This window comes from Pipra filicauda, unplaced genomic scaffold (genome assembly GCF_003945595.2).
Source record: "Pipra filicauda isolate LSUMZ 115617 unplaced genomic scaffold, ASM394559v2 scaffold68_size4259465_pilon, whole genome shotgun sequence".
Classification (NCBI taxonomy): Eukaryota; Metazoa; Chordata; class Aves; order Passeriformes; family Pipridae; genus Pipra; species Pipra filicauda.
In genome coordinates this window covers 32601-55228 of record NW_024104853.1, presented here as the reverse complement: position 1 = coordinate 55228, position 22628 = coordinate 32601, and the positions used below count along the sequence as shown (strand labels likewise).

At 36.2% G+C, this 22628-nt stretch overlaps 1 protein-coding gene across 3 annotated transcripts in view; it reads left to right on the top strand.

Annotated features, from left to right (window-relative positions):
• VPS13A (vacuolar protein sorting 13 homolog A) overlaps positions 1-22628 on the top strand; it is a 93263-nt gene that overhangs the window by 38055 nt on the left and 32580 nt on the right. For all 3 annotated transcript variants that reach the window (XM_039388796.1, XM_039388795.1, XM_039388794.1), the window contains exons 24-42: positions 3885-3969; positions 5664-5839; positions 6490-6646; positions 6986-7065; positions 7326-7385; positions 7464-7614; positions 8064-8180; positions 8263-8366; positions 8826-8993; positions 9298-9596; positions 10392-10539; positions 11356-11506; positions 13925-14049; positions 14893-15062; positions 15651-15871; positions 17043-17275; positions 19816-19908; positions 20401-20757; positions 21499-21600. In XM_039388796.1, coding sequence (XP_039244730.1) covers positions 3885-3969; positions 5664-5839; positions 6490-6646; positions 6986-7065; positions 7326-7385; positions 7464-7614; positions 8064-8180; positions 8263-8366; positions 8826-8993; positions 9298-9596; positions 10392-10539; positions 11356-11506; positions 13925-14049; positions 14893-15062; positions 15651-15871; positions 17043-17275; positions 19816-19908; positions 20401-20757; positions 21499-21600 — 2997 coding nt within the window. The remainder of the gene's footprint in view (positions 1-3884; positions 3970-5663; positions 5840-6489; positions 6647-6985; positions 7066-7325; positions 7386-7463; positions 7615-8063; positions 8181-8262; positions 8367-8825; positions 8994-9297; positions 9597-10391; positions 10540-11355; positions 11507-13924; positions 14050-14892; positions 15063-15650; positions 15872-17042; positions 17276-19815; positions 19909-20400; positions 20758-21498; positions 21601-22628) is intronic.

The window sequence follows — 22628 nt, the reverse complement described above, 5'->3', positions numbered from 1 at the left end:
AAAACATTCACTATCTGCGGCTAGGCAGGCACTGTTTTATAAACAGTGTCTGCCTAGCAAAAGTGGCAGCTTTTTTTCAGCTGACTTCAGTGCTTTTCTCATCTTTCTTTTTTTTTCAGTTACACAACATAACTTAGTGGGTAGAAGTTCTGCCTTGCATTTGTAATGTTTAGGAGTTTGGAGTGTGCTCTCCTTCCTTCCCAACCCCTTTCCCTTAGTGAAAATGATTTGGGTCACTGTTTTATGCTTTCTTCAGAACAGAAGTTTACCCCTTTCGTATTATTCCTGAAAAGTATGTTTTACCTTTTGAGCTGTTTTTAGCAAAACTAGGAAATGAACTTCCAGTTCCTAATTTTTATCATAAATCTAGTCTGTGTGATCTGGTTATATTTTATGTATGTTTAAAGCAGTTCTATCATTAGAAAATATGTCAAATCTCAAGGTCAAAGACAAAATTTGGCTGTCCATTTTTTTGTCATTTGTAAATATTTCCAACATTCTGTTATTTAATCTTCTGTGTACTTGGTTCTAAAGGACTACTGGTCATCTTTGTGTTGGCTTTTTTTTAAGATTATTTGATAATTTGTCTTTCCATCTTTGTAGAAGTTATTCTGCCCTGTTCATGAAGGCAGTCGATGCAGTTTGGCATTTTCTGTGGGTTATGTTAGCATAATATTCAGTAACTGTAAACACAACAACTAGACATGCATATCTATTGAAAGTATATATACAGTGAAGACTGTTTCACTTCGACATGTGGTTCTTGCCATCTTTTCAGTGGTGCCGTTAAAATTTTAGCTAATTCTGACCTGCTCTTTCACCCTTCATATACTACTAGTATACTCAGCCAAAAGCTGCCCTAGTCTCTGTTGTTTTGTGCAACTAATCACAGACAAACTTTGTTTGAGGTAAGTAATGGGACTTTACATAGTTTTTATACATAGACAGAATCTACACATATAAGATGATTATCTTTTGCTTTATAACATTTACTATATTGAATTTAATTATAGAATTCAACTATTAGATCTGAAACATTTTAAGTGATCTTGATGTGGTTAGTATTACCTGTACATTAGTTGTGATTTACAAGATGAGGTGAGGAAAGACTGTGGAGCAAGCATGAATATATTTGCATTGTATGTCAGTCATTGTCAGCTTTGCAAATGCGGGTAAGGCCTTCGAGCCTGCGCAGTGGATTTTTTAGGTGAGACGCAGTGTGTGCTGAACTGAGCCCACCCTTTAATCCTGAGGGTCATCTGCCAGGGCCGAGCGAGCTCGGATGGTGGCAGCGAGGTCCTCAGGACATAGGTTTGATTAGAGTGACCTTCTCTTAGATGGATGGCCTTACAGGGCTAAGTGAGCTCCATCTGCCTGGGTTTAGAGTTGTCCTCCTCTGTGTGCTCTGAGGCTCCCCCTCTTATCTCCTGTGAGGGCACAGACCACGCAGGCGAAGCTCCCTCTGTGCTTAAATATGTCTGCTCAGTCTTCCATCTACCACAGAGCTTGGCAGACTTTAATTGATGGTATTAAGTTCGGTTGAATTGAGTGGATTTTCTGCTTTGGTGGTAGCTTTCATCCCTACAGTTGAAATTCTTCTGAACTTTGTTAGCATCACACCACTTCTGAACTGAAAAGGATGTATCCTTTTTTAGAGTGCTGCATGTGAACTTTGTTCTTTACATTTTGAATTAGTGGTGGAAGTGTTCTTGGGCTGTGACAACAGAAGACTTTTTGAAGTCTGCACTTGTACTTTAGCATGAGACCAGCATGGAAGACTTTATTTTTCATTTTTTGGTATTATGAAGTCAAATGCTACATTTTCTTCTTGTCTTCTTAGAATGTGGAAGCGTTACAGATGAGCAGCTTTCACAAGTTACAAGACTCTTATGTAGTTGATATATTTATTACTTGTGGACATGGGTATATTCAGAAAGGTCAAATTAAGTAGGTTGGAGACTATGAATGAGGCTGTTGAAATGTTATGAGGGAGATGAAAAATGTAACCTTGGGAAGTGTTCAAAGATTAATGTTTCTTGTTGCCATAATGTTTATATTTCTGTAAAATACTGTAATTCTGTGAATAGTTGTCTGACACTAAGCTTTGAAAGGTGCAGTAATAAGGGTGGAGGGAGGGTGATAGTGCAGGGAAAGAGCTGTTGACTGTGCAGTCCAGAGCCAAAGGCACTCCAGAAAAAGGGCACACAGACAGTGCACAGCTCTCTTCTTACTTTAGTATTGTGTGCAAGGCACATGTACGCTACATATGCAGCTGGAACTTGCAGATGAGAATGCTTTATGAACTCAGATCACCAAGACTGCTTCCTGAGACTTGATGGTGAATAAACCATTTGGTTACCCTTACTAAGAGAACTTAATTCTATCATGTATGAAACCAGGTGGAGTGGAGGATTCCTGTACTTTTGTGCACTCTAGTGGCATTTCACATATTGTCAGTTGCTTCGCTGGGTTATGCATAACTGCATCTCACAATTCAAGACTCTTAGAATCATAGAATATGCTGAGTTGGAAAGAACCCACAAGGATCATCAGAGTCCAACTCCTTGCCCTGCATAGGAACACCCCAAGAGTCACCCATGTGCCTGAGAGCATTGTGCAAATGCTCGAACTCTTGAACTTCTTGAACTCTGTCAGACTTAGTGCTTTGACTACTTCCCTGAGAAGCCTGCTTCAATACCCAACCACCCTCTGGATGATAATACCCAACCTAAACTTCCTCTGACCCAGCTTAAGGCTGTTCCCTTGGGTCCTGTCACTGGTCACCAGAGAAAAGAGGTCAGTGGTTGCCCCTCTGCTTCCCTTTGTGAGGAAGTTGTAGACTGCTGTGAGATCTCCCCTCAGTTTCTCTACTAGTGTTTGATTTTTCAGATGTGTGAAGAAGTGAGATTAAAGACAGCAAAATGCTGGGTCCTAAGTTTGGCCATAACAACCCCGTGCAGTGCTACAGACTTGGGGCAGACTGACTGGAAAGTTGTCCATCAGAAAAGGACCTGGGTGTGCTGATCAACAGCAGCTGAACGTGAGCCAGCAGTGTGCCCAGGTGGCATCCTGGCCTGTATCAGAAATAGTGTGGCCAGCAGGACCAGGGCAGTGATCTTCCACCTGTCCTTGACACTGGTGAGGCCACACCTAGAATCCTGTGTTCAGTTTTAGGTCCCTCACTCCCAGAAAGACTGTCTGTCTTTCCTCCCAAGGAAAAAGCGATGGGACAAGAGTAAGTAGACTCAAGTTGCTCCAGGGGAGGCTTAGGTTGGATATTAGGAGAAGTTTCTTTACCAAAAGTATTGTCAAACATTGGAACAGCCTGCCCAGGGATGTGGATGAGTCACCACTCCTGAGCTATTTAAAAGACTTGTAGATGTGGCACTTAATTCTGCCACTAAACCATGTCCCTGGCAGTGCTAGGTTTAATGCTAGTTGGACTTGGTGATCTTGAAGGGTCTTTTCCAACCTAAATGTATCTACGATTCTGTGAAATCAAGAAAGTTTTGTCTGCTCTAATGTTTTGTCTAGCTCTTTTTTCTTTTTTTTCCACCTGGCACTTGTATTGTGTGATTTTTCATATGATGTGCCACTTCTGTCCCTCTTTTGATCTGTGAAGTTGTATGTTTGAACCTCTTCACTGTCTTTCCTGTGTTCTCTCTGTAACTAGATGACAGTGCAATACCTGCTGCTTCTGTCTAATTTAGGTCTCATTTCTCCCCATGTTGGTAATTTCAGTAATGTAAGTGTTTAACTGTAATGATTTGCATTTAAACTTAGACAAGTTTCCCTAAGTGGTAAAACTTTCACAGAGCATATGTGCATGCAATAGCATGACCAATAAATTCAAGCAAAAAATTTTATGGTACCTCCTGTTTCAGGCTGGAATATCCCCTGTGCTTTCAGCACCACATTTATCACAAGGCATGTTTCCTGCTCTGGATCTTCATTCATTTCCTGAGTCAGGTAATATAATCTAATTTAAAGTTTTGCTTAAGAAATAGGTCAAGTCAAGAAGTTTTGGAGCTCATTGAATGAATTTATTACTCTTACTGTAAGCAACCACTTTTGGCTTTGTTTCAAATTCTTGAGGGTTGAATAATGTTATATTGTGTGTAGCTTATTATAATTCACACTATACAAACTATTTGTGTATTTTCTCACAGCAGTAAAATTTTGTATGCTTGTTGTTGTCATTTTCTTTCTGAAGGTAAAACGGTAACATGTTTGTTTGGTATGGTTTGTATGTTTTTGTATTAGCATATGTTGTTGCAAGTCTCTGTTCAGAGCATCTGAAGTAATATTTATGACATTTAGTATGTACTTAGTCCTGTGATGACAGTTTAGATTATTTTCTTCTTATGAAGGAGTTATCTCCTATTTAGTTGGATTTATTTAAATTATAAAATCCTGAAACGATGATTGTTAGAAACTACTACCGTGTTTTAATAAGCAAGCATTTTGAATGAATTTTTCGATTCAAAATAGAAGATTGGCTGTGGAGAAACCACTTGTATTTAGTACTGTTTTGCTGTTCAAAGAGCTTAGCTAGATCCTAACATTTCATCTAGTAGTTACATTTGAAAATAAGCAAATATATCAGTATTATTTCAGTATCAATTATTTTTGTGATGCCAAAACACTCAGCTGGAGAAAAGAGAACAGTACTTCTTCTCCTTTCTCAAGGTAATGATATATGTGGTTTGCAAACACTAGTGAAATTATTAGCAAAGTTAATTTTTATATCTACTTTATAGCTTTAAACTCAGTGTATGTGCAGTATATATAGAAATATGTATTTGTGCATCTTCATTTATTTTTTGTATGAGTTCCTTTGTGTCCAAAGGAAGTGTCTTTCAACTCTTAAAAATGAGGATGAAAGGAGGATGAATGCTGGCAACAAGTAATTTGAGAAAGTAATAACTAGATTTAGATTGAATAAAGTCTGATTTTTAATCTATACTGTACATACAGCTGTACGATCTTTTTAAGTGATTCATGTTATTTCTTGATCTTCACCCTCCAAATTCAGGGATGCTTTCAAGCCTTAGAAAATAGCTCTTCATATAATTTCTTGAGAAGGATACTTTTTCCACAGTTACCTCAAACTTCAGTCTTCATGATTTTTAGGTGACTGACAAGAGCTTTACAGAACAGTGCAATGTATTTGTCTTGTTTATATTTCCATAGTAATGTCAAGTGGATTAAAAGCTTGATAGTCCTTAGGAGTCTCTCCTGAAATGGGAGATCTATAGCAGGGAGAGATCCAAAGTAGTGCCCCTGATATTGAAGCAGAGGCTGCAGCCCTCAGCAGCAGTCAGGCCAGCAGGGGAGATAATCTATTAATATGCACCAAAGGCAAGATGAGCCACAGTTTGTGCTGTCTGTTACACATCCAATAGTGAGAGAATGTTGATAAGGGAATTAGCTGATGAGAACTGAAATTTAAGATGACATGATAGCTGTAGGTGTGGTGTAAAGTTGTGATAGCAGGAGTGGAGGTAATTATAGAAACAGACTTTATTGGTTGCTAATTATGAGCTAGATACTTGGATATTTAAGCTTTTATAGATGTAGGCATAAAAATTCTAAGTCACAGTAATACAAAAATTTTAGGTGTCTAAACTGTGTATGTAATGTTGTTGTAAATTAATCCATAGAATCAGAAGAAGAATTTTATGATGCACTAAGCAGTCCTATGGAAGAAGTGACATTTTTTGAAGCCCCGTCTGGTTCCCTCAAGCAAGCTGGCAGTAGTGCAAGGCAAAAAAGACTACGGAAACAAGAATCTTTGAAAAATATGACAGAATTCCAGCTCAGGTTTGAAGTTGCTGAGGTAAAGTTACTTGTTTTTTTAAAAATCTCTCTGAAGCACATCAGGACTGTAATTTCCCCTATTTGTTGTGTTCATAAATCCATGCCTGCAGAAGTATTCATTCCCCATTTTTTTGCCAAAACTATTGTGCAGAGTTTTTCCCAAGCCACAGTTGTGCTTCTACATCATTTCCATCACTGAAATACTTTGCTTTATCCAGTTTTATCACTGAATTTTCTTTACCTATCACTCAAAAATCACATTATGTATTTGTTTTAGGTAAATATTTAGTTTTTGACATGTTTTTTCTAGATACTGCTGTGTTCACTGGGAAAACTTCATTAATGTTTCCTCTTGTAACAAAAACCATATTTTTCTGCTCCAGTTTTTCCCAGATCCTGTTGTCTGCACAGTTTGTGTAACTGTTACTTTGGTATTACAAGTGTGCATGTTTGAAGTTTTTGTTAAAATAGCGGCAAACAAATTGAGCAATGTTACTTGATGAATTGTTTATTTTTTCCAAGGTGTTTGCTGTATGTATTAATGTATTAATGTGTTAAATGGTCAATACACAAATACACATTAACTGGTAGAATGTATGTAAATATTTTATCCTATATAAAAACTAAGAGAATAATCCCCTACTGGTTTTGGGGGTGTGTTTTTTTTAGGTCTTAGTTAAATTATGCCGTTGTACTGATAATACTGAGATACCTGTGCTACAGCTTGATATTTTGGGCTTGGGCACAGAACTTAAATTAAGAACATTCGACATGACTGCAAATGCTTTCCTTCGTGAAGTTTGTCTGCTGTGCCCAGAGTATATGGGTAAGTGTTTATAGTCTGATCAAAAAATTACTCACAAATAACATTTTGAATTTGTCTTCAAAAAGTCTTGTAGGACTTTTGTCAACTAAGGAAGATTTGCTTTCTAAATTAAATATTGGGGGGGGAAGTAGGAGCTCATTCTCTTATTAGTGCTTTGGTAAATACGTTCTGGTGCTGATGATTTGAGAGACATCTAAGTAGTTTAGGTCTGCAAAAGAGGTTTTGTGATTAAACAGTAATGACAGTTAGTAGCCTAGTTTGTAGTATATAGATTAAGAAAGTTGTAGATTTTTTTTCTTTTAAAAAAAGTAATCTTATTATTTTGTGGTTTTTTTTAAGATGATAACGACAAGCCAGTTTACATAATTACTACATTGGATAATGTAGAAGATGATCTTCTCACTCTAGAGTACATAAAGGTGAGAAAAGAGCAGACTTTGCTTTTGAATTGTAAACCTATCATAAATAGTACAATATTATGGAGTAATTGTTGAAGTTTCTTCTCACTTATTTATGCCTTTAGCATCTTGAGTGTCATGTGCAAAGTTTGTCTGCTTCCTAAACAGAATAACTTGTACATCTTAAGTTGTAGTGGTTTTGAATATAAGTTCTCTCTAATGAAATTTCCAAACTTCTCCTGTTTTCTTTATTTGTTTTGTGTGCACTTTTGATGGAATAGACTGATATTAACGGACCAGAACTCAAAACTACCTATCAGAATGTTCTACAAAAAATAAAGGTATGATGTCTTTTTTTAACATAGTTTTCTCAGAGTGGGGAGACAGGCATATTGAATAAACAAAAGTTGTTCTTCTAGGTGAACTTTTCATCTTTAGATGTTCATTTGCATACTGAAGCTCTGCTGAATGCTATGAACTATCTGAATAATCTTCTACCCAAACAAGAAACTAAAGTTGCAGGAGTCCCTGAAAAAATAGAGGAGAAGAAGGATGTTCTTAAGAAATTAAGTAAGTTTCTTTATTATATTTTTCCTCTTTTCATTCCTTTCTCTTCACTTAAGCAAGAAGAAAATGAATGTATTTTCTAGTTTAGTAAACCTGTTAGTGACTTGATATGAGAAATTTTGCTTGGGATTTATATGCTTATCCATGTGTAGTTTTCTGACACAGAGATTGAGACGTACCTTTGCTGTGTATTCAAGGCACTGAGTAGATGCAAATAAAAAATTCATAAATTGTCATTTTAAAATTTTTTTTCCTGGTATGAATTAAGGCTTTTGGTGGCATTACAGTTGTTTACAGTTGTTTACAGTTGTTTACAGTTGTTTACAGTTGTTACCTTATACTTGAGGAGCATCAGTCTCCTCTTTTGCTTACTGTGCAGTTCAAAGAGACACTAAAATATTAAATCTCCTCTTGGAAAAACTGTAACTTTTATTATTTTGTGTTTCCCACAGCATCAAAAAAATTGAAGTATGAAGATGTTATTGACCTCAATATCTGTGCAGATTTATCGTGTTTGAGTATCTTTATTAGAGAGAAAAAACATAGAATAGCTGAAATTCACATTGAAGGTAGGAGAAAAACTTTAGTCACGAAGATACAGAACTTTGTAACCAGAACAGTCTATAGATTTTGTATATCTTGTTTTTTGAGGTCTGGATAGCCAAGTGATCATGAGGAAAACAGCAACCGAAGTGACTGCAAAATTGAAGAACATCGTTATTTTGGATTCTGATGAGACAGCATTGTATAAAAAGGTATGCATTTGCATTTATTATTGACTTTTTTGAGTGGAATATTGATGCTAAATTGAACTTACTTATGGACTCATCTCTCTGCTGTGACTTTTTTCAATCATGTTTTATGTATTTGGTGGGAGCAGCATTCTCTAGAGACACACTGATTTTGCTCCCACAACCAGTAATTATTAGGCTGACATTAATTTGTGCAACTGTGATACCCAGTAATACCCAGCTGCTCATTACATCTCTTGTTCTGCTGACTTTAATGAACAGAATTATTCAAGCTGAGATTCTAACTGAATATTTTCAGCTATTTCAATAAATTTTTTAAATTTGATTTTTTTTTTCATTTCTTGTTGAGATATTTGAGGTAAAAATGTCATAGGAGTGTGAGGTATTATGTTTATTTCAGAGTTAAGTTTCTTCAGCATGTAAGTTTTTAGAGTAGAGATACTGTATTTTTGTCTTCCTAAGGCTCTGTACATCACAGAAAAAGAAGTCTTCAACTTCAGAATGATATCATATGTGAATGCTACAGATGACATTGCATATTCAAATATGGATGTTGTTGACAATCGTGTTTATCTAACTGTTGGGTGTATTCAAGTACTTTTTGTCAACAAGTTTGTTTCATCTATTTTGGTAAGTTAAATTTCCCAGATACTGTTTCTTAGCATTCAAGTAATATTGTCAGAACCAGAAAAGGATTCTGTATGGAGTGATCACTGCTCTTACCAAATATAATTATAATTTTCCAAATATTTAGTATGTAAATATATATATATATATGCATAGTTTATCATATTTGAGGAAAGATTATCCTATTAAAGGATTTGGAAAAAATGTGTAGGAAAAATAGTCTCTTAAGAATAACTATGATTCTTAGTGGTTTTGAAGTAGTGCAGTTCTTAGTAATTAATTTCCAAGATCTGTATTCTTTTCCTAGGCTTTTATAAATAACTTTCAAGCTGCGAAGGAAGCTCTTACTGAAGCAACTGTTCAAGCAGCAGAGAAAGCAGCTACAGGTGTAAAAGAACGTAGTTCCCGTTTGGCACTAGATATTAACATTAAAGCGCCTGTTGTAATAATTCCACAATCAGCAATGTCTGAGAATGTTCTGGTGGCTGATCTTGGTCTAATCACCGTGAAGAACCAATTCTTTATCGCTGAAACAAGAATGTCTTATAATCTTCCACCTGTTATTGACTCTATGACGGTGAAATTGAGTGAACTAAAGTTATACAGGTAATGTAATGTCAATATTTTTAAAATTCGTTAAATGCTTCTGGGATTCTTCTTCAGACAGAGAGCTTTGAGGAGTTGCTAAATAGTTAGTTAAAGGTTGGTGGTTGACAGATACACTATTATCTTGAAATATAACGGCAAACTAACATTTTTTAAAAGCAATAAAATTGTATGGTTTAGGAAGAATAGCAATCTACATATCTTTAAATAGAAGCAAATGTTTTTATAGGCAAAATTGTTTAGTAGCAATGTGGATAGAGCCTTCCTAAATCTTCGTTCGTGAAGCCTAGCCATGATATGATGTTTAGTAGCATAGACTTATGTATCATTCATTACTTTGGGACAGGTTATACCCATTTGTAACTGGCTATTTCAATGGGATTTTCAGGCTGTGCAGAGCAGGAAAGGTACTAAGTCAGATAGCCATAAAAATCTGTTTGAAAATGGTTGTTGGTGCAGGGATTGGTGAGTGGAGAGGGAAGGGCGAAGGGGCTTTTCAAACACGGTTTGAAGAGTACTGAAGAAAGAAAAAATTGCTCTCCACTGGAGATCAGGTAAGATGTCCTAAATTGCAAGAGTTTATATGCTGTGTGCCTGGTATAGGTGCCTGATGTCTCCTCCCTGACAAAGAAAGATGCCTAGCTGGTGGAGTAAGATATTAACTAGAGCTACTAAGAGTGGTATAAAGACAGTTTCATAGCACTGTTTAAAAACATTAAGGAAGTACAGAAATGTGTTTGTTAGAATGTGTAAGCAAAATATGTAAAGCAGGGAGTATTTTGTTTCTGTTCACAGATCCTGCTATGAGCAAGGTTCTTTGCAAACAGAAGTACAGTTGCTGCAGCCAATCAATCTGGAAGTAGCTGTTGAACGAAATTTAGCTGCCGCGTGGTATAATGAAGTTCCTGATATTGAAATATCTGGCCGACTCAAGGCTATGAATGTAAGCACTCATTTCTGAAGTCAACTGTTATAATGTTTGAGGAAAATGGATTTATTTTTCTCTCCGTTAAAGTCCAAGCTCATTTGTTAGGTTGTTGTTTGATTTCAAGACGTAGATGTAGAGTGGATTTTGTTGCTTGATAGGGGAAAAGGAAGCGAATAGCTTTCTTTTCTAATCTGAGTTCTGTTTCATCTGTGATACTGCAGGGAGACTTTGTACTATAAATTACTATTATTAGTTAAAACATATTTGTGCTGTTATAGCCTTCTTTTACCTGTCAGTATCTTTCAAAGAAGGATTGGAAAAAGTTGGGGTTTATTGGTTTGTTTAATAGCAGCATGAATTCATACCCATGACAAACCTGAATATGAGTTAGTGCATGTGTTCATTTAAATTTAACATTAAAAAATATAAAGGTTGTCAGGTGTATGAGGAAAGCCATTTTACCAGATTTTGAAATAGAACTCATAACTATTAATGTAAACTACTTTGTGACTAAATGCACATAACAGTTTTGGGTGACTGGAAGTCCAACTGCATGTGTACATCTAATGTTCTAGTTTCTAAACTATAGGTTGGTAAAGAAATTTTTTGGATGAAAACAAAATAATGTGTGACTGACTTCTGATTTCTAGAAATTACCATGAAGGTTTTGTGAATTTGAGAAAAACGTTTTACTTGGTCTTTAGTGTCCTAAACAGAGACTCATATGAGATTAATTTAATTTATCTGTTTACTTGTAAACTCACATTTTAGTTATGGAAAGCTACGTGAACTGAGTTGTAATTGTGATTTTAATTCCAATTGTTTTTAAAGCTAATTCTCAGTCAGGAAGATATTACCACAATACTGAGGACACTAAATGAAAATACAGGGGAAAGCTCTGGTGCATCAACATCTTTTCCAGAAGCAAAAGAATCAACTAGATATTGTAGTGATATGCATAGTACTTCACAGCACTCTGCAGGTAATATTTTCTAAAATGACATAGTCTGGCATTTTTAGGTATTATTATCAGTTTATTACTTTTGTTGGAATTGCATTTATATATAAAAGGATGGCAGATTCAGTTGTGTTTAACAATACTGTAGAATCAGTCATTAAAGTTGGAAAAGACCTCCAAGATCATCGAATCCAACCTTTGAGTGAACACCACCACATCAACTAAACCTCAGCACTAAGTGCCAGATCCATGTAATTTCTTGAACACTTCCAGGAATAGTGATTCCACCACCTTCCAGTGAGCAGAAATTCTTCCTGATGTCCAACCTGAACCTCCCCTGGCTCACCTTGAGGCCTGTGTCGTCTTGTCCTATCACTAGTTGCCTGTCAAAAGAGACCAACCCTTGCTACAACTTCCTTTCAAGTAGTTGTAGGGAGTGACAAAACCCGCGAGTTTCCTGTTCTCCAGATTAAACAACCCCAGCTATCTCAACTGCTTCTCATAAGACTTGCGCTCCAGACCCTTCCTTCACCAAGTCTGTTGCCCTTCTCTGGACATGCTGGGGCACCTCAATGTCTTTCTTGTTGTTAAGGGCCGGAACTCGACACAGGATTCAAAGTACAGCCTCTCCTCAAGTGCTGGCTGAGTATCACTTCCCTGGTCCTGCTGACTGTATTATTTTTGATCAAAGCCGCGATGCCACTGGCCTTCATGGACACACTGCTGGCTTATGTTCAGCCACTGTCCACCAGCACTCCCACATCCTTTTCCACTGGGCAGCTTTCCAGTCACTCTTCCCCCCAACCTGTAGCATGGCATGTGGTTGCTGTGACCCAGGGTCAGGACCCACCACGTGGATTTGTTGAACCTCATGCTGTTGGCCTTGATTAATCAATTCAGCTATCCAGATCCTTCTGGAGAGCCTTCCTACTCTCCAGCAGATCATCAAGTCCCACCCAACTTAGTGTCATCTGTGAACTGACTTGATCACCTTGTCCAAATCATCAGTAAAGCTGTTGAAGAGAACTGGTCCTAATACTGAGCCCTGGGGAACTCCACTGGTGACCGGCCACCAATTGGATATAATTCCATATCTGAGGATACCATGGCATTTATGACCACCAGGGCACACTGCTGGCTCATAGGCAGCTCACAGTCCACCAGGATCCCCATGTCCTTCTCCACAGAGCTGCTTTCCAGCATGTTGGCCCCCAACCTGTACTGGTGCCTGCGGTTGTTCCCCAGGAGCAGGACCCTGCACTTGTCTTTACTGAACTTCAGGCAGTTCTCTCCCATTTGTTCAGCTTGTTGAGGTTCTCCTTAAGGACTGCATAGCACTCTGGGGTATCAACCACTCTTCACAGCTTTGTGTCGCCAGTGAACTCACTGAGGAGGCATCTGCCCCTCCAGGTCACTGATGGAGAAATTAAACAATACTGGGCCCAGTATTGAACCTTGGAGAACACCACTAGTGACAGGCCTCCAACTAGATCCTGTGCCACTGATTATGACCCTCTGGGATCTGCTGTTCACCCAGTTCTCAGTCCACCTCACTGTCCACTCATCCAGGCCTCACTTCCCGAGTTTGCCTGTGAGAATCTCGTGAGAGACAGGGTCAAAGGCCTTGCTGAAGTTGAGGTAGACAATATCCACTGCTCTCCCCTCATCCATCAAGGTAGTTGTTTTATCATAGAAGGCAATCAGGTTGGTCAAGTATGATTTCCCTTTAGTGAATCCATGCTGACGACTCCTGATCACTTCCCTGTCATTCATGCAGACAGAGATGGCCTCCAGAATGCAACTCTCCATCACCTGGCCATAATGTGAGGCAGCACTTACAAGTCTGTTGGTTGAATGTGGTAACATCCCAACTTTAGGAAGCTGCCATGGTACTCTTTTTCTTATGTGTGCTGGTTCCATTGCTGTTCAGATTTAGATCTATTTGTCTTGTCATAGTTATGGCACCCCTAAAAGTTCGATACGTCATTGCACATAGACTGTTCAGCACATACTAAATAAAAAGGCAAAGTTAAGAAAAGCAGCTTTCGTTGAATTCCTGTATTAAATGTGAAAAACAGCAAAAATGTGGCAGATGAACAAATAAAGATGAAAGTAAGTTTGTATTCTTTGTAACATTCTGGCAAGGAGTACCATACTACACTAAGGGAAATTGTATATTTATGTCTTAAAGATGGTAAAAATCACATGTAGAATATATAAGGGGAGTGTTTTATATTCTCAAATGCTGTGTGATTTTGTGAAAAGTAATTACAGAAAGCATGATAAACAAATCCTAAGTGAGGATGGATTTACATGTGGAAGAAAAGGGAAATTGTTGTCTTCATGGTCATTAGTGAGGATGTTTTGTTTTGTTTTGCTTTTCTCCTTGTTTGCAGCCAGGTAATTTTCTTTAGTGTTAACTGTTTTTCTGATTTCTGAAAGGTGTAACTGTTGTGACATCAGCTGTTGTGGAATTGCATTCACCTGTACAAATAAAAACAACACTAAAACTGGACTTCAAATTCGACTCTCTGACTTTAGTGTTGTATAGTCCAAATTCAAAACAGGTAAATATTATTTTGGTTACTAAGAGAAAGCAACAGCTTTAAGGTTGCCTGGAGTCCTGGAAATTCTGAACAAGAATAGTTTAATTTATGAGGAGAGAAGGTGTTTTCTAGCAATAGTAACAAATGTGATGGAAATGATAAACAGCTATTTTAGCTAAATCACTTCGCAGATACTACAGGAAAGAGAATAACCAGCATAATACCTGGCATCTTCTGTGACCTGAGTAAAAATTTGATGGAAATTTATCTTAGTTTAAAATACAGTTTGGGAAGAAAAAAATGCAGAGGAACACAGCCTATGCATTAGTTACACATACACATGTGAACACAAACACAAAAATAATTTTTGGGTTTTTTTGTGGAGAGAAATTTTGAATTTGTATTTACAGTAGGAATGCATTTATATTGATCTTGGTTTAAATTTACAGCAGATTTCTGACAAAAGGTAATATTTTATTGTAGACTTATTGGATATTATTTTAGATTATGAACAATTTTCCAGTGTCTGGTTAAACACTGCATAGTCATAAGAGACAAAATTTAATTCTTAATTGATATCTTTGCATACACTATGTGTTTTTACATACAAAGAAACCAAAATTGCATTACTTTCTTGTAAACATTGTCTCTCACTGATGTAAGCTTGCTTTAGAAAGATGGTAGGAGGATAAAGCTTTCTTTAAGTTTTCTCTGTATTTTATTTGTTGTGGTTGTCTTTTGAATGAGTAGTGGACTCATTTAATATATTATTTTTGGAAATTTTATTAGAATAAAACTGTATATCACACCAGTATATTATTTTCCCTACCTGTAATGAAGTCTACAAACATTTGATTTAAACAGGCTACCAGTTTGGATCAGAGAGATGACCTTTTGAAGCTTGCAGAGCTTAAATTAGTTTTGATGTCAGCTGCTCTGAAAATGTTATCAGATGGCTCAATGAATGCTTCAGTCAAACTGACAAATTGTACATTAGATGATAAAAGACAGTCAATCCAGAAGGCTACACCAAGGTCTGTGATTTGACATGAATTACTGTTTACTGGAGTTTGACAAATAGTTAAAAATGTTCCATTTTATTAGTATTCTGTTAAAACTGCTGTTGTTTTAGCGTACCTGTTACTGTAGACTTACATGTGTTACTAGGATTTTGTTCCACATATCTTTATGAGAGACCAATATAAATGCTAATAAATGAATAAATGAAATAAATCGAACTATAAATATGAAATGAATAAATATACATTGAAAAATTTTTGCTTTCTGCTCTAATGAACTTTTAAGTAAGACTAGGATTATTTTTCATGAGTAGTAACAAATGTCAGTGTAGTACTTTTGATATGTGAACAAGGAATTATGATGATTTGATTTGCTAAAGCTATCAACACCCTTAGTTATCAGTGTATGAGAGTCCAGTTAGTTTTAAAATTATATAAAATTTATGTTAATGCTTTAATTGGTCATGTTTTAAAATTACTGGTATTACTTTTTAAATTCACTCTTGTTAATGTATTGAAGCTAGATGAGAATCTTGCATGTTTTTCAGTATTTGTGGCTGTTTTTTTATTATCTCATTAAATGCCACCTTAATTGTCTTTCAGAATGGTGGAAATGAAACATGGATTTGAAAAGAAAGTTATGGTGGATATAAGCTACAAACAGGGGAGAGATGGCACTGTTCTTGATGTGATTGTTCAAGAGATATACCTTTGTGCAAGCATGGAGTTTCTACTTACTGTAGCAGATATATTTCTAAAGGCTAATGCAGAAAGTGCTGCTGCACAGAGAAATCTCAAACAGACATTACCTTTAAAGGACCAAGGTATATACTGGGAATAGTTTAAAATCTGAATTTAAATATCCACGTAATTTTGGCATTGTAATACTATTTAAAAAATACAATACTCATTTTATGTTATTTCCTGTGTTTATGTGTATGGAACAGCTTCTTGTAACTGTGTTGCTTTCTTTGCCTCATGGAAATAGGTTCATGACCTTTGGTCTTTATTTCCAAATGAAACCTTGTCTTACCAGACAAAGGACTACTTAAAGATGCATGTTTAAAATGAAATAAAATAAAATGGAAAAGGACAGTTACAGCTGGCATTCTTTAGGCTTGTTTTCTTTTGTTTATAAGGATGATTATCGCTGTCATCATTTTCATCCTTCTGAAGAGTGATGGACCATATTATATTAGGCTTACACATGAAATCAGCCTGCCTGATACTGCTGCCTAGAAATGTCATTTCACTTGTCCACTGATGCACATTTCTCCCTACATCAGAAGACAGGCTTTTAGGTTGAGTATCTGATATCAAAAATTAGAGCGTAAGAGGAGGAAGTAGGCTTTTTATGCTTCCAGGCCTCAGGTAGTTTGCATCAGGTGGACCAAGCAAGTCCCTGTTTATTTTGGTTTTGTTTTACTGTGCCCTAAATATCTTGGTTGTGTCCACCTCAGCCAGGGCTGTTGTGATTATTTTGATGATGATGAAAATCTAAACAGGTAAGGAAGTTTTATATGAAAGTATATTGTTATTGCAAATGGTTACATCAAACATCAGTAAGTGCTGCATTATTATCCCATGGAAAATGTGGTTTTCCTACTCCAGAGAGTAAAAAATGTGCCCAACACTTTCATAGTTGGCTGATGTAGGTATTGAATAAAACTGATATTCAATATCAACTAATTGTCAGCTGATTATTGTCAGAGACTTTAACAGTGCTGATACTGTCAAAGTCCTTTTGATTTTGACAAAGACGTTTTGTGGAGTCTTTTTTTTTATCTGAAAGTAATTAGGTCTTTAATGGTTTTGTGCCTCCAGCAAAGATCTTAGAAATCCCAGCCAGTTGCAGGGATCTACAGATTTGCTGACACCAGTTATGTTAGATCTTATCACTAAATCTTTAAAACTTCCATGTAAGTTAAAAAGAGATGCAAATGATTAAAATTTAATCTTTGAACAATTAAACTAATGTAATTTATGTTTTTGAAGCACCTGTGCAGCCTGTATCTACCATGGAGATGAACATTGTTATTAAAAATCCAGAGATTGTGTTTGTGGCTGATTTAACAAGAAGTGATGCTCCTGCATTGGTAGCTACAACACAGTGTGAGGTCTTCATTAAAAGTAGCCCTGGAAGGTACAACATGACAGCTGCTGTTAAAGACATACAAATGAAAGCATGCCCATTTATTCCAGAAAAAAGGAATGGGAACATTACTACGGTGAGTTTGCAAACATCCAGTGTGTATCTAAAAGATGCTGTGTAACTTATACAAGCTAAAATACAAGTTATTTCTGAAACTTTCGTTGTTAAAATGTATACCACGGATAGATGAGTAAAATTTTGTGGCTAGCATTTTGTTGATTTTATTCTGTTTTTTTTCTGATATGCCTAAAACATCATCTTTGTCTTGTGGTGTTGATGTTTGCTTTGTATGACAAGCTAAATTGAAGAGCCTCAAGGAGTAAAATGTAAATTATATCTCATATCCTGTGTAAGCCAAATAAATAGAATTTTATAAGTTTACACTATTTCAAATGCAGTATAGTAAATCTGGAATACTTTCAGTCTTTCAGTCTGAAAGTTTGCATCAAGTAGTTATGAAAGAGAATGACAGGGTCACAGAGAGAATGGGAAGTACCTATTATGAAATAGTTTAATTGTGATATGCTGTTCATAAATTCCTTTGTATTAAGGAATTATCTGCTATAGTTGAAGCTGCGTGTTTACATTTTGGCAACAGAATCAGTTACAGGTCAGTTACTGACCAGGTGGAATTGCATTGACTCCTGGAGCTTCTTACAGCTTTTCTGCCTGTACAGCGGAATGTACCTCAGTTAACTCTGTGATGATATTGTTGCATCAGAGAAAAAATTAAAATTGACAGTATATCCAACTGTTAGCCATTACTCAGACCACTGATGAATTTGTGAGTCTTTTTCAGCTTTCTGTTAATGCTTGCTTACTTATGGAGTTAACACTGAAAAGACTAAAGCTATAAGTACAGAGGACTGGGACTCATTTTCAGGTAGAATCGTAGCAGCTGAGTTAACTCCCTAGGTAGAAGTCTTTAATTGCACTGATATGTTAATCTAGTCATTGAGAAAGCGATGCACTTCCATTGATAGCAACAGCACAATGCCACATCACTTGATTTCCATTTCCATAGCTGGCAAATGTGGCATAAATATGGCTTTCTTTTTACAAAGCAATTGGAAGGCTTCACACCAAGCTTTCCCTCTTACAGGAATATCTTCTGCCAGAACCTCATCTCAGACTGTAGAAACAGAGAAAAAGACCTGTATCTGACAGGATGCTTGTGCTATAGATAGGGAAAAAACTTCAGAGGACACTAGTTTAAATACTTAAACAGTACCTTCCTTGAAAGATTCAGAATGTTCTTGAGTGGAATACTTAAAAGAAAAAAAAAAAAAAAGACTTTTGCTGCAGGTAGCCACATAACCACCGTTTTGAAAACATGCATGTAAGCAAACTTAAGAACTCAGGTTTTCTGTAAACAATCCAGTCTGGGAAAGTAATCAGAGGATTAGAGATTCCATGGCTGCCTTTGGTCAAGAAAGGAAAGAAACTAAGTGATATTAGGTTATGTGAAGATTACAAGATTGCTGAAGGGTGGTGTTGATAGTAAGATTTTATATTGCCTATACTTAAGGAAAACATCAGATTGGATGAATTCATCCTTCTGATAACAGAATCATCAAGGTTGGAAGAGACCTTCAAGATTATCTAGTCCAACCATCAAGCCAGCACCACCACAGTCACCCTTAAACCATATCCCTTAGTGCCACATCCAGATGCCAAATAGGTTTCCCCAGATAGACAGGAAACTAGCTTTTGGATATAGAATAGCACAAGTGATGAGATTGTTTCTATGCATTTCTTACATGTGCATTGCTTTAAAGAGGAATATGTTATTTTTCATTCCTGTCTGTAACAAAGAATAAGAAAAAATGTAATTAAAAAATGTAATTTGAGCAAGAGAGTATAAAATAATATTATGGACAACAAATTCTGTTAGCTCAAACTCACTTGGGAAAAGTGTGGTTGAACTGATTCAGGGTGTTTCTACGCCACCGGCGCCTGATTCAGATACAGACTGATGTCATGGAAGACTGCAAAAATCAGTATGGTTTGAAATTACAGTTTTTGAAAGACTTACCTTCTCAGGTAGGGATTCGAGAGCAAATTTTCATGTCAATACAGTGTCAGTAGAGTCTAACTATATCTAAGTGCTCTGTTAATCACATAGCACTGTGATTTTGCTTATAGAGTTACCTTAGATTTGGTAAACTTCGGCAAGTAAAAGCATGCAGGGACTGATTGCAAATAAAGCTGGAACTGGGATTCAAACAGTTATATGTTTATCCAGGAATACTGTATCTGTGTTGTTGATGTGTTGCCCTTAACTGAAAATCTGATTTTCCTCAAAACTCAAAGGCATGATGGTGCAGTGTATTTGAAGACATCTGCAGACTTTACCAAGGAGTGGAGTTACTGAAGTGTAATGCATTTTCCTGTAGCTGACATTTGAATCTTTAATGATTGAGAATGGCTGAGGTGATGCGTCTGGATACTTCTTTTTTTTTTTCTTCATGTTGTTAGTGTTCAGATTGCTCTTAATTTTGAAGAACCAAATAATGGTAACTTTTCCTTTCAGTACTTATATGTATTACTTTAAAGTATATGTTTTTTCAGGTTTTTTTTTCACTATTTAACATGTGTTTTTACTCTTTTGTATAGGTATTACAGCCTTGTGACTTCTTCTTTGAAATGAAACAGTCAGGTACTAATCCACAGACAGCTGATCTAATGATTAAATCTCTAACGTTAAAAGTAGGTAGACCTTAATTGTGATTTTAGTTTTCTGCTATTTCCTGCTCAGCAGCCTATGAAGTTGCTTTTGGCACATGTTTCTTAAAAAAAATAAAATCAGGAGTGACTGATGTGGGGAATTATTTCTGTTCTTCATCAGGTCACCTACCTGTTTAGCATGCCAAAACAAATAAAATTGAAATTGAATAATTGTGTCACTGTGCTTCGCAGCTGGAATCTGTGTTTTATAAAATGGCCTGATGTGGAGATACAAGTTTTGAAGTGTTCAGATAGATCATTGGATGACGCAGTTTAAAAAGGTTCCATCTGGAAATAAGGCAGGGGTTGACAATCTGAACTATATAGCTTGTGGAAGGGAATGCATTTTCAAACAAGAGCCATGTAGAAAATAGAAGTGTTTTGTTAGTGTAACATATTCATTATACTTTTGTGTCTGGAAGCAGCTGTTTCTGTACTAGCTTCTCATTTCCAATTACTCCAATTTTTTTGTAGGTTTCACCAATAATCATAAACACAGTAATTACTATTACATCAGCCCTTTATCAAACTGCAGAAACAACAGAAGAAGAGATTAGTCAAATTCCTCCAGACTTGTGGAATAAGAAAGATATAAAAAGTCTAAACATGTGGTTTCTTGAAGAGACAAATGAAAATGAAGATAAAAACACAACCACTGAACTAGTTCCCACAGGAGAGTCATTGAAAATTAAAATAGAATCTGTTTTTCTAACACTTGAAGCTGGAGTTGGGCACAGAACTGTACCAATGCTTCTTGCCAAATCCTCATTTGTTGGAGAAGTCAAGAACTGGAGTACTCTAATCAACCTACGTTCTTGTCTTGAGCTAGAGGTGAGGAATTCTACAATAAAAAAAAGTTTTCTGAACATGCTAGCCCTATTATCTAAGTGCTATATACATGTTATTTAGACAAGAAAAGTAAAATAACCCATATATTTAATGACTAAATTCCTGCAGATAAGTGTTGTGGGACCATGATGGGAATGATGTTTTAAGATAGTTAAATTAAAATGAAAATCTAATGCATTAGCTGTAATGCATTAATGGAACAGTAAGTGGTGTTATACCATCTCACATTTACAGTTTATACAAGTTCTCAAAAATCTGTTGCATCAGTACTAAATGTTGGAGTAACAACTGGCTAAAACTCTCTGATAATCTTCACTTAAGATTACAGTAGAATATATTCTTATGTAGTTTTTATAGTGGTACCAGTATTCTTCATAAAACATCCAAACTGGCTCATATTTGGAAATTAGTGACGTAAAGTCCAGTGATTGTTGTAGGTAGATTCTTCCTTATTTACAGTGCTTTTGACTTCCAGTGCCTACAGTTTAGGCCAACATTATACTGAAAGTGACGCACCTTTTATTTGGAACTGGGTTTTTGCAGTAGAGACTTATCTGCCTCATTTATTTCTCTAATGCATTTGTTTCAGCTTATGGTGGGAGCTGAAAGTGCACTCTGATTATGAATCTTGTATGTTACCAAAATAATTAATATACTTCTAAATGAGAATTTCTAATTAAACATTTGTATGTAAATTCCTAATTGACTTCTGCATTTTGATAGGTACACTATTTTAATGAGATGTTTGGGGTGTGGGAACCTTTGCTTGAACCGTTAGAAGTTGAGAAGACTGATTTATTCAAGCCATGGATTCTTGAAATCAAGGTATAGTTTCCAAAGCTGAACTCGAATCTTCCATTTCAATCCCTTAGAAAAAACAAATGCTCTGTGCCTTTCATTGCTGAGACTAATCTAACAATTTTATTCCTTCTTGTTGGTTACTTAGACTTTTTTTCCTGATTGGTGAATGAAACCAGCTCTTGTACAAAGGAAGATCCAGACTCACATATCTGTTAAATATTGTCTTTCAGGTGGTGAGATCTGATTCCAGTTGCACTAGATAATCATAATGGCTGGTTTGTCTGTTAGGCCTTATGCAAATGGTGCATTCAGGGACCTTGGAAAGACAAACCATTCCTCTTGTTCCACAGTCGTATGTGTAGCAGAAATGTATTTGAAGAATTGATACCTGTTGACTAGCACAAAGTGTATTATGGGGGTAGTGCACTTACCACTTCATTTTCGTCTTTAATGGAAATAGTTTCTGGATTCAAAATAGATAAGACTTTATCTAAGGACAGAAGGTATCTTTTGTTTTAATTCCTTCTGTCTTAACTGTTTTATTTCATTGTTTTCTGATTTTTTTCAAAACCTTTCAAGTATTTTTAACCTGAGAGATTGCTTAGGATGGAAAACCCACCCTTTCCCTAGGACTGTCATCATCAAACAAATTTCTACAATAATGGCCTCAGAAGGATAAAGGTTATGGACTGAGATGTTGCAGTTAAGAAATTGCTATTAAAAATATTCCCAAGAATTTTCCAGGAAGATATGAGACCTAGTGCAGGAGAAAGGTAGAAGCTAGTGACTCAAACCTCATGTCTTCTTGCCCAGATGTGAAATACAACATTTGAAAACACATAATTTCCAAAAGCGTTGAAGGCTAGAAAAATGTATTCCATTAGATTTTTATTTTTTCCTTCAACCAAATGAAAACGTACAAAATAGGTATTTGATTTGGAAACATATAAAGACTAAATTTGGGGTTATTGTTTTAAGATGAGGAAATAAATTGTGTAAGGTTTTACACTGTGTTATTCGATATGTTAAGTTGAATGTTATCACACAGTATT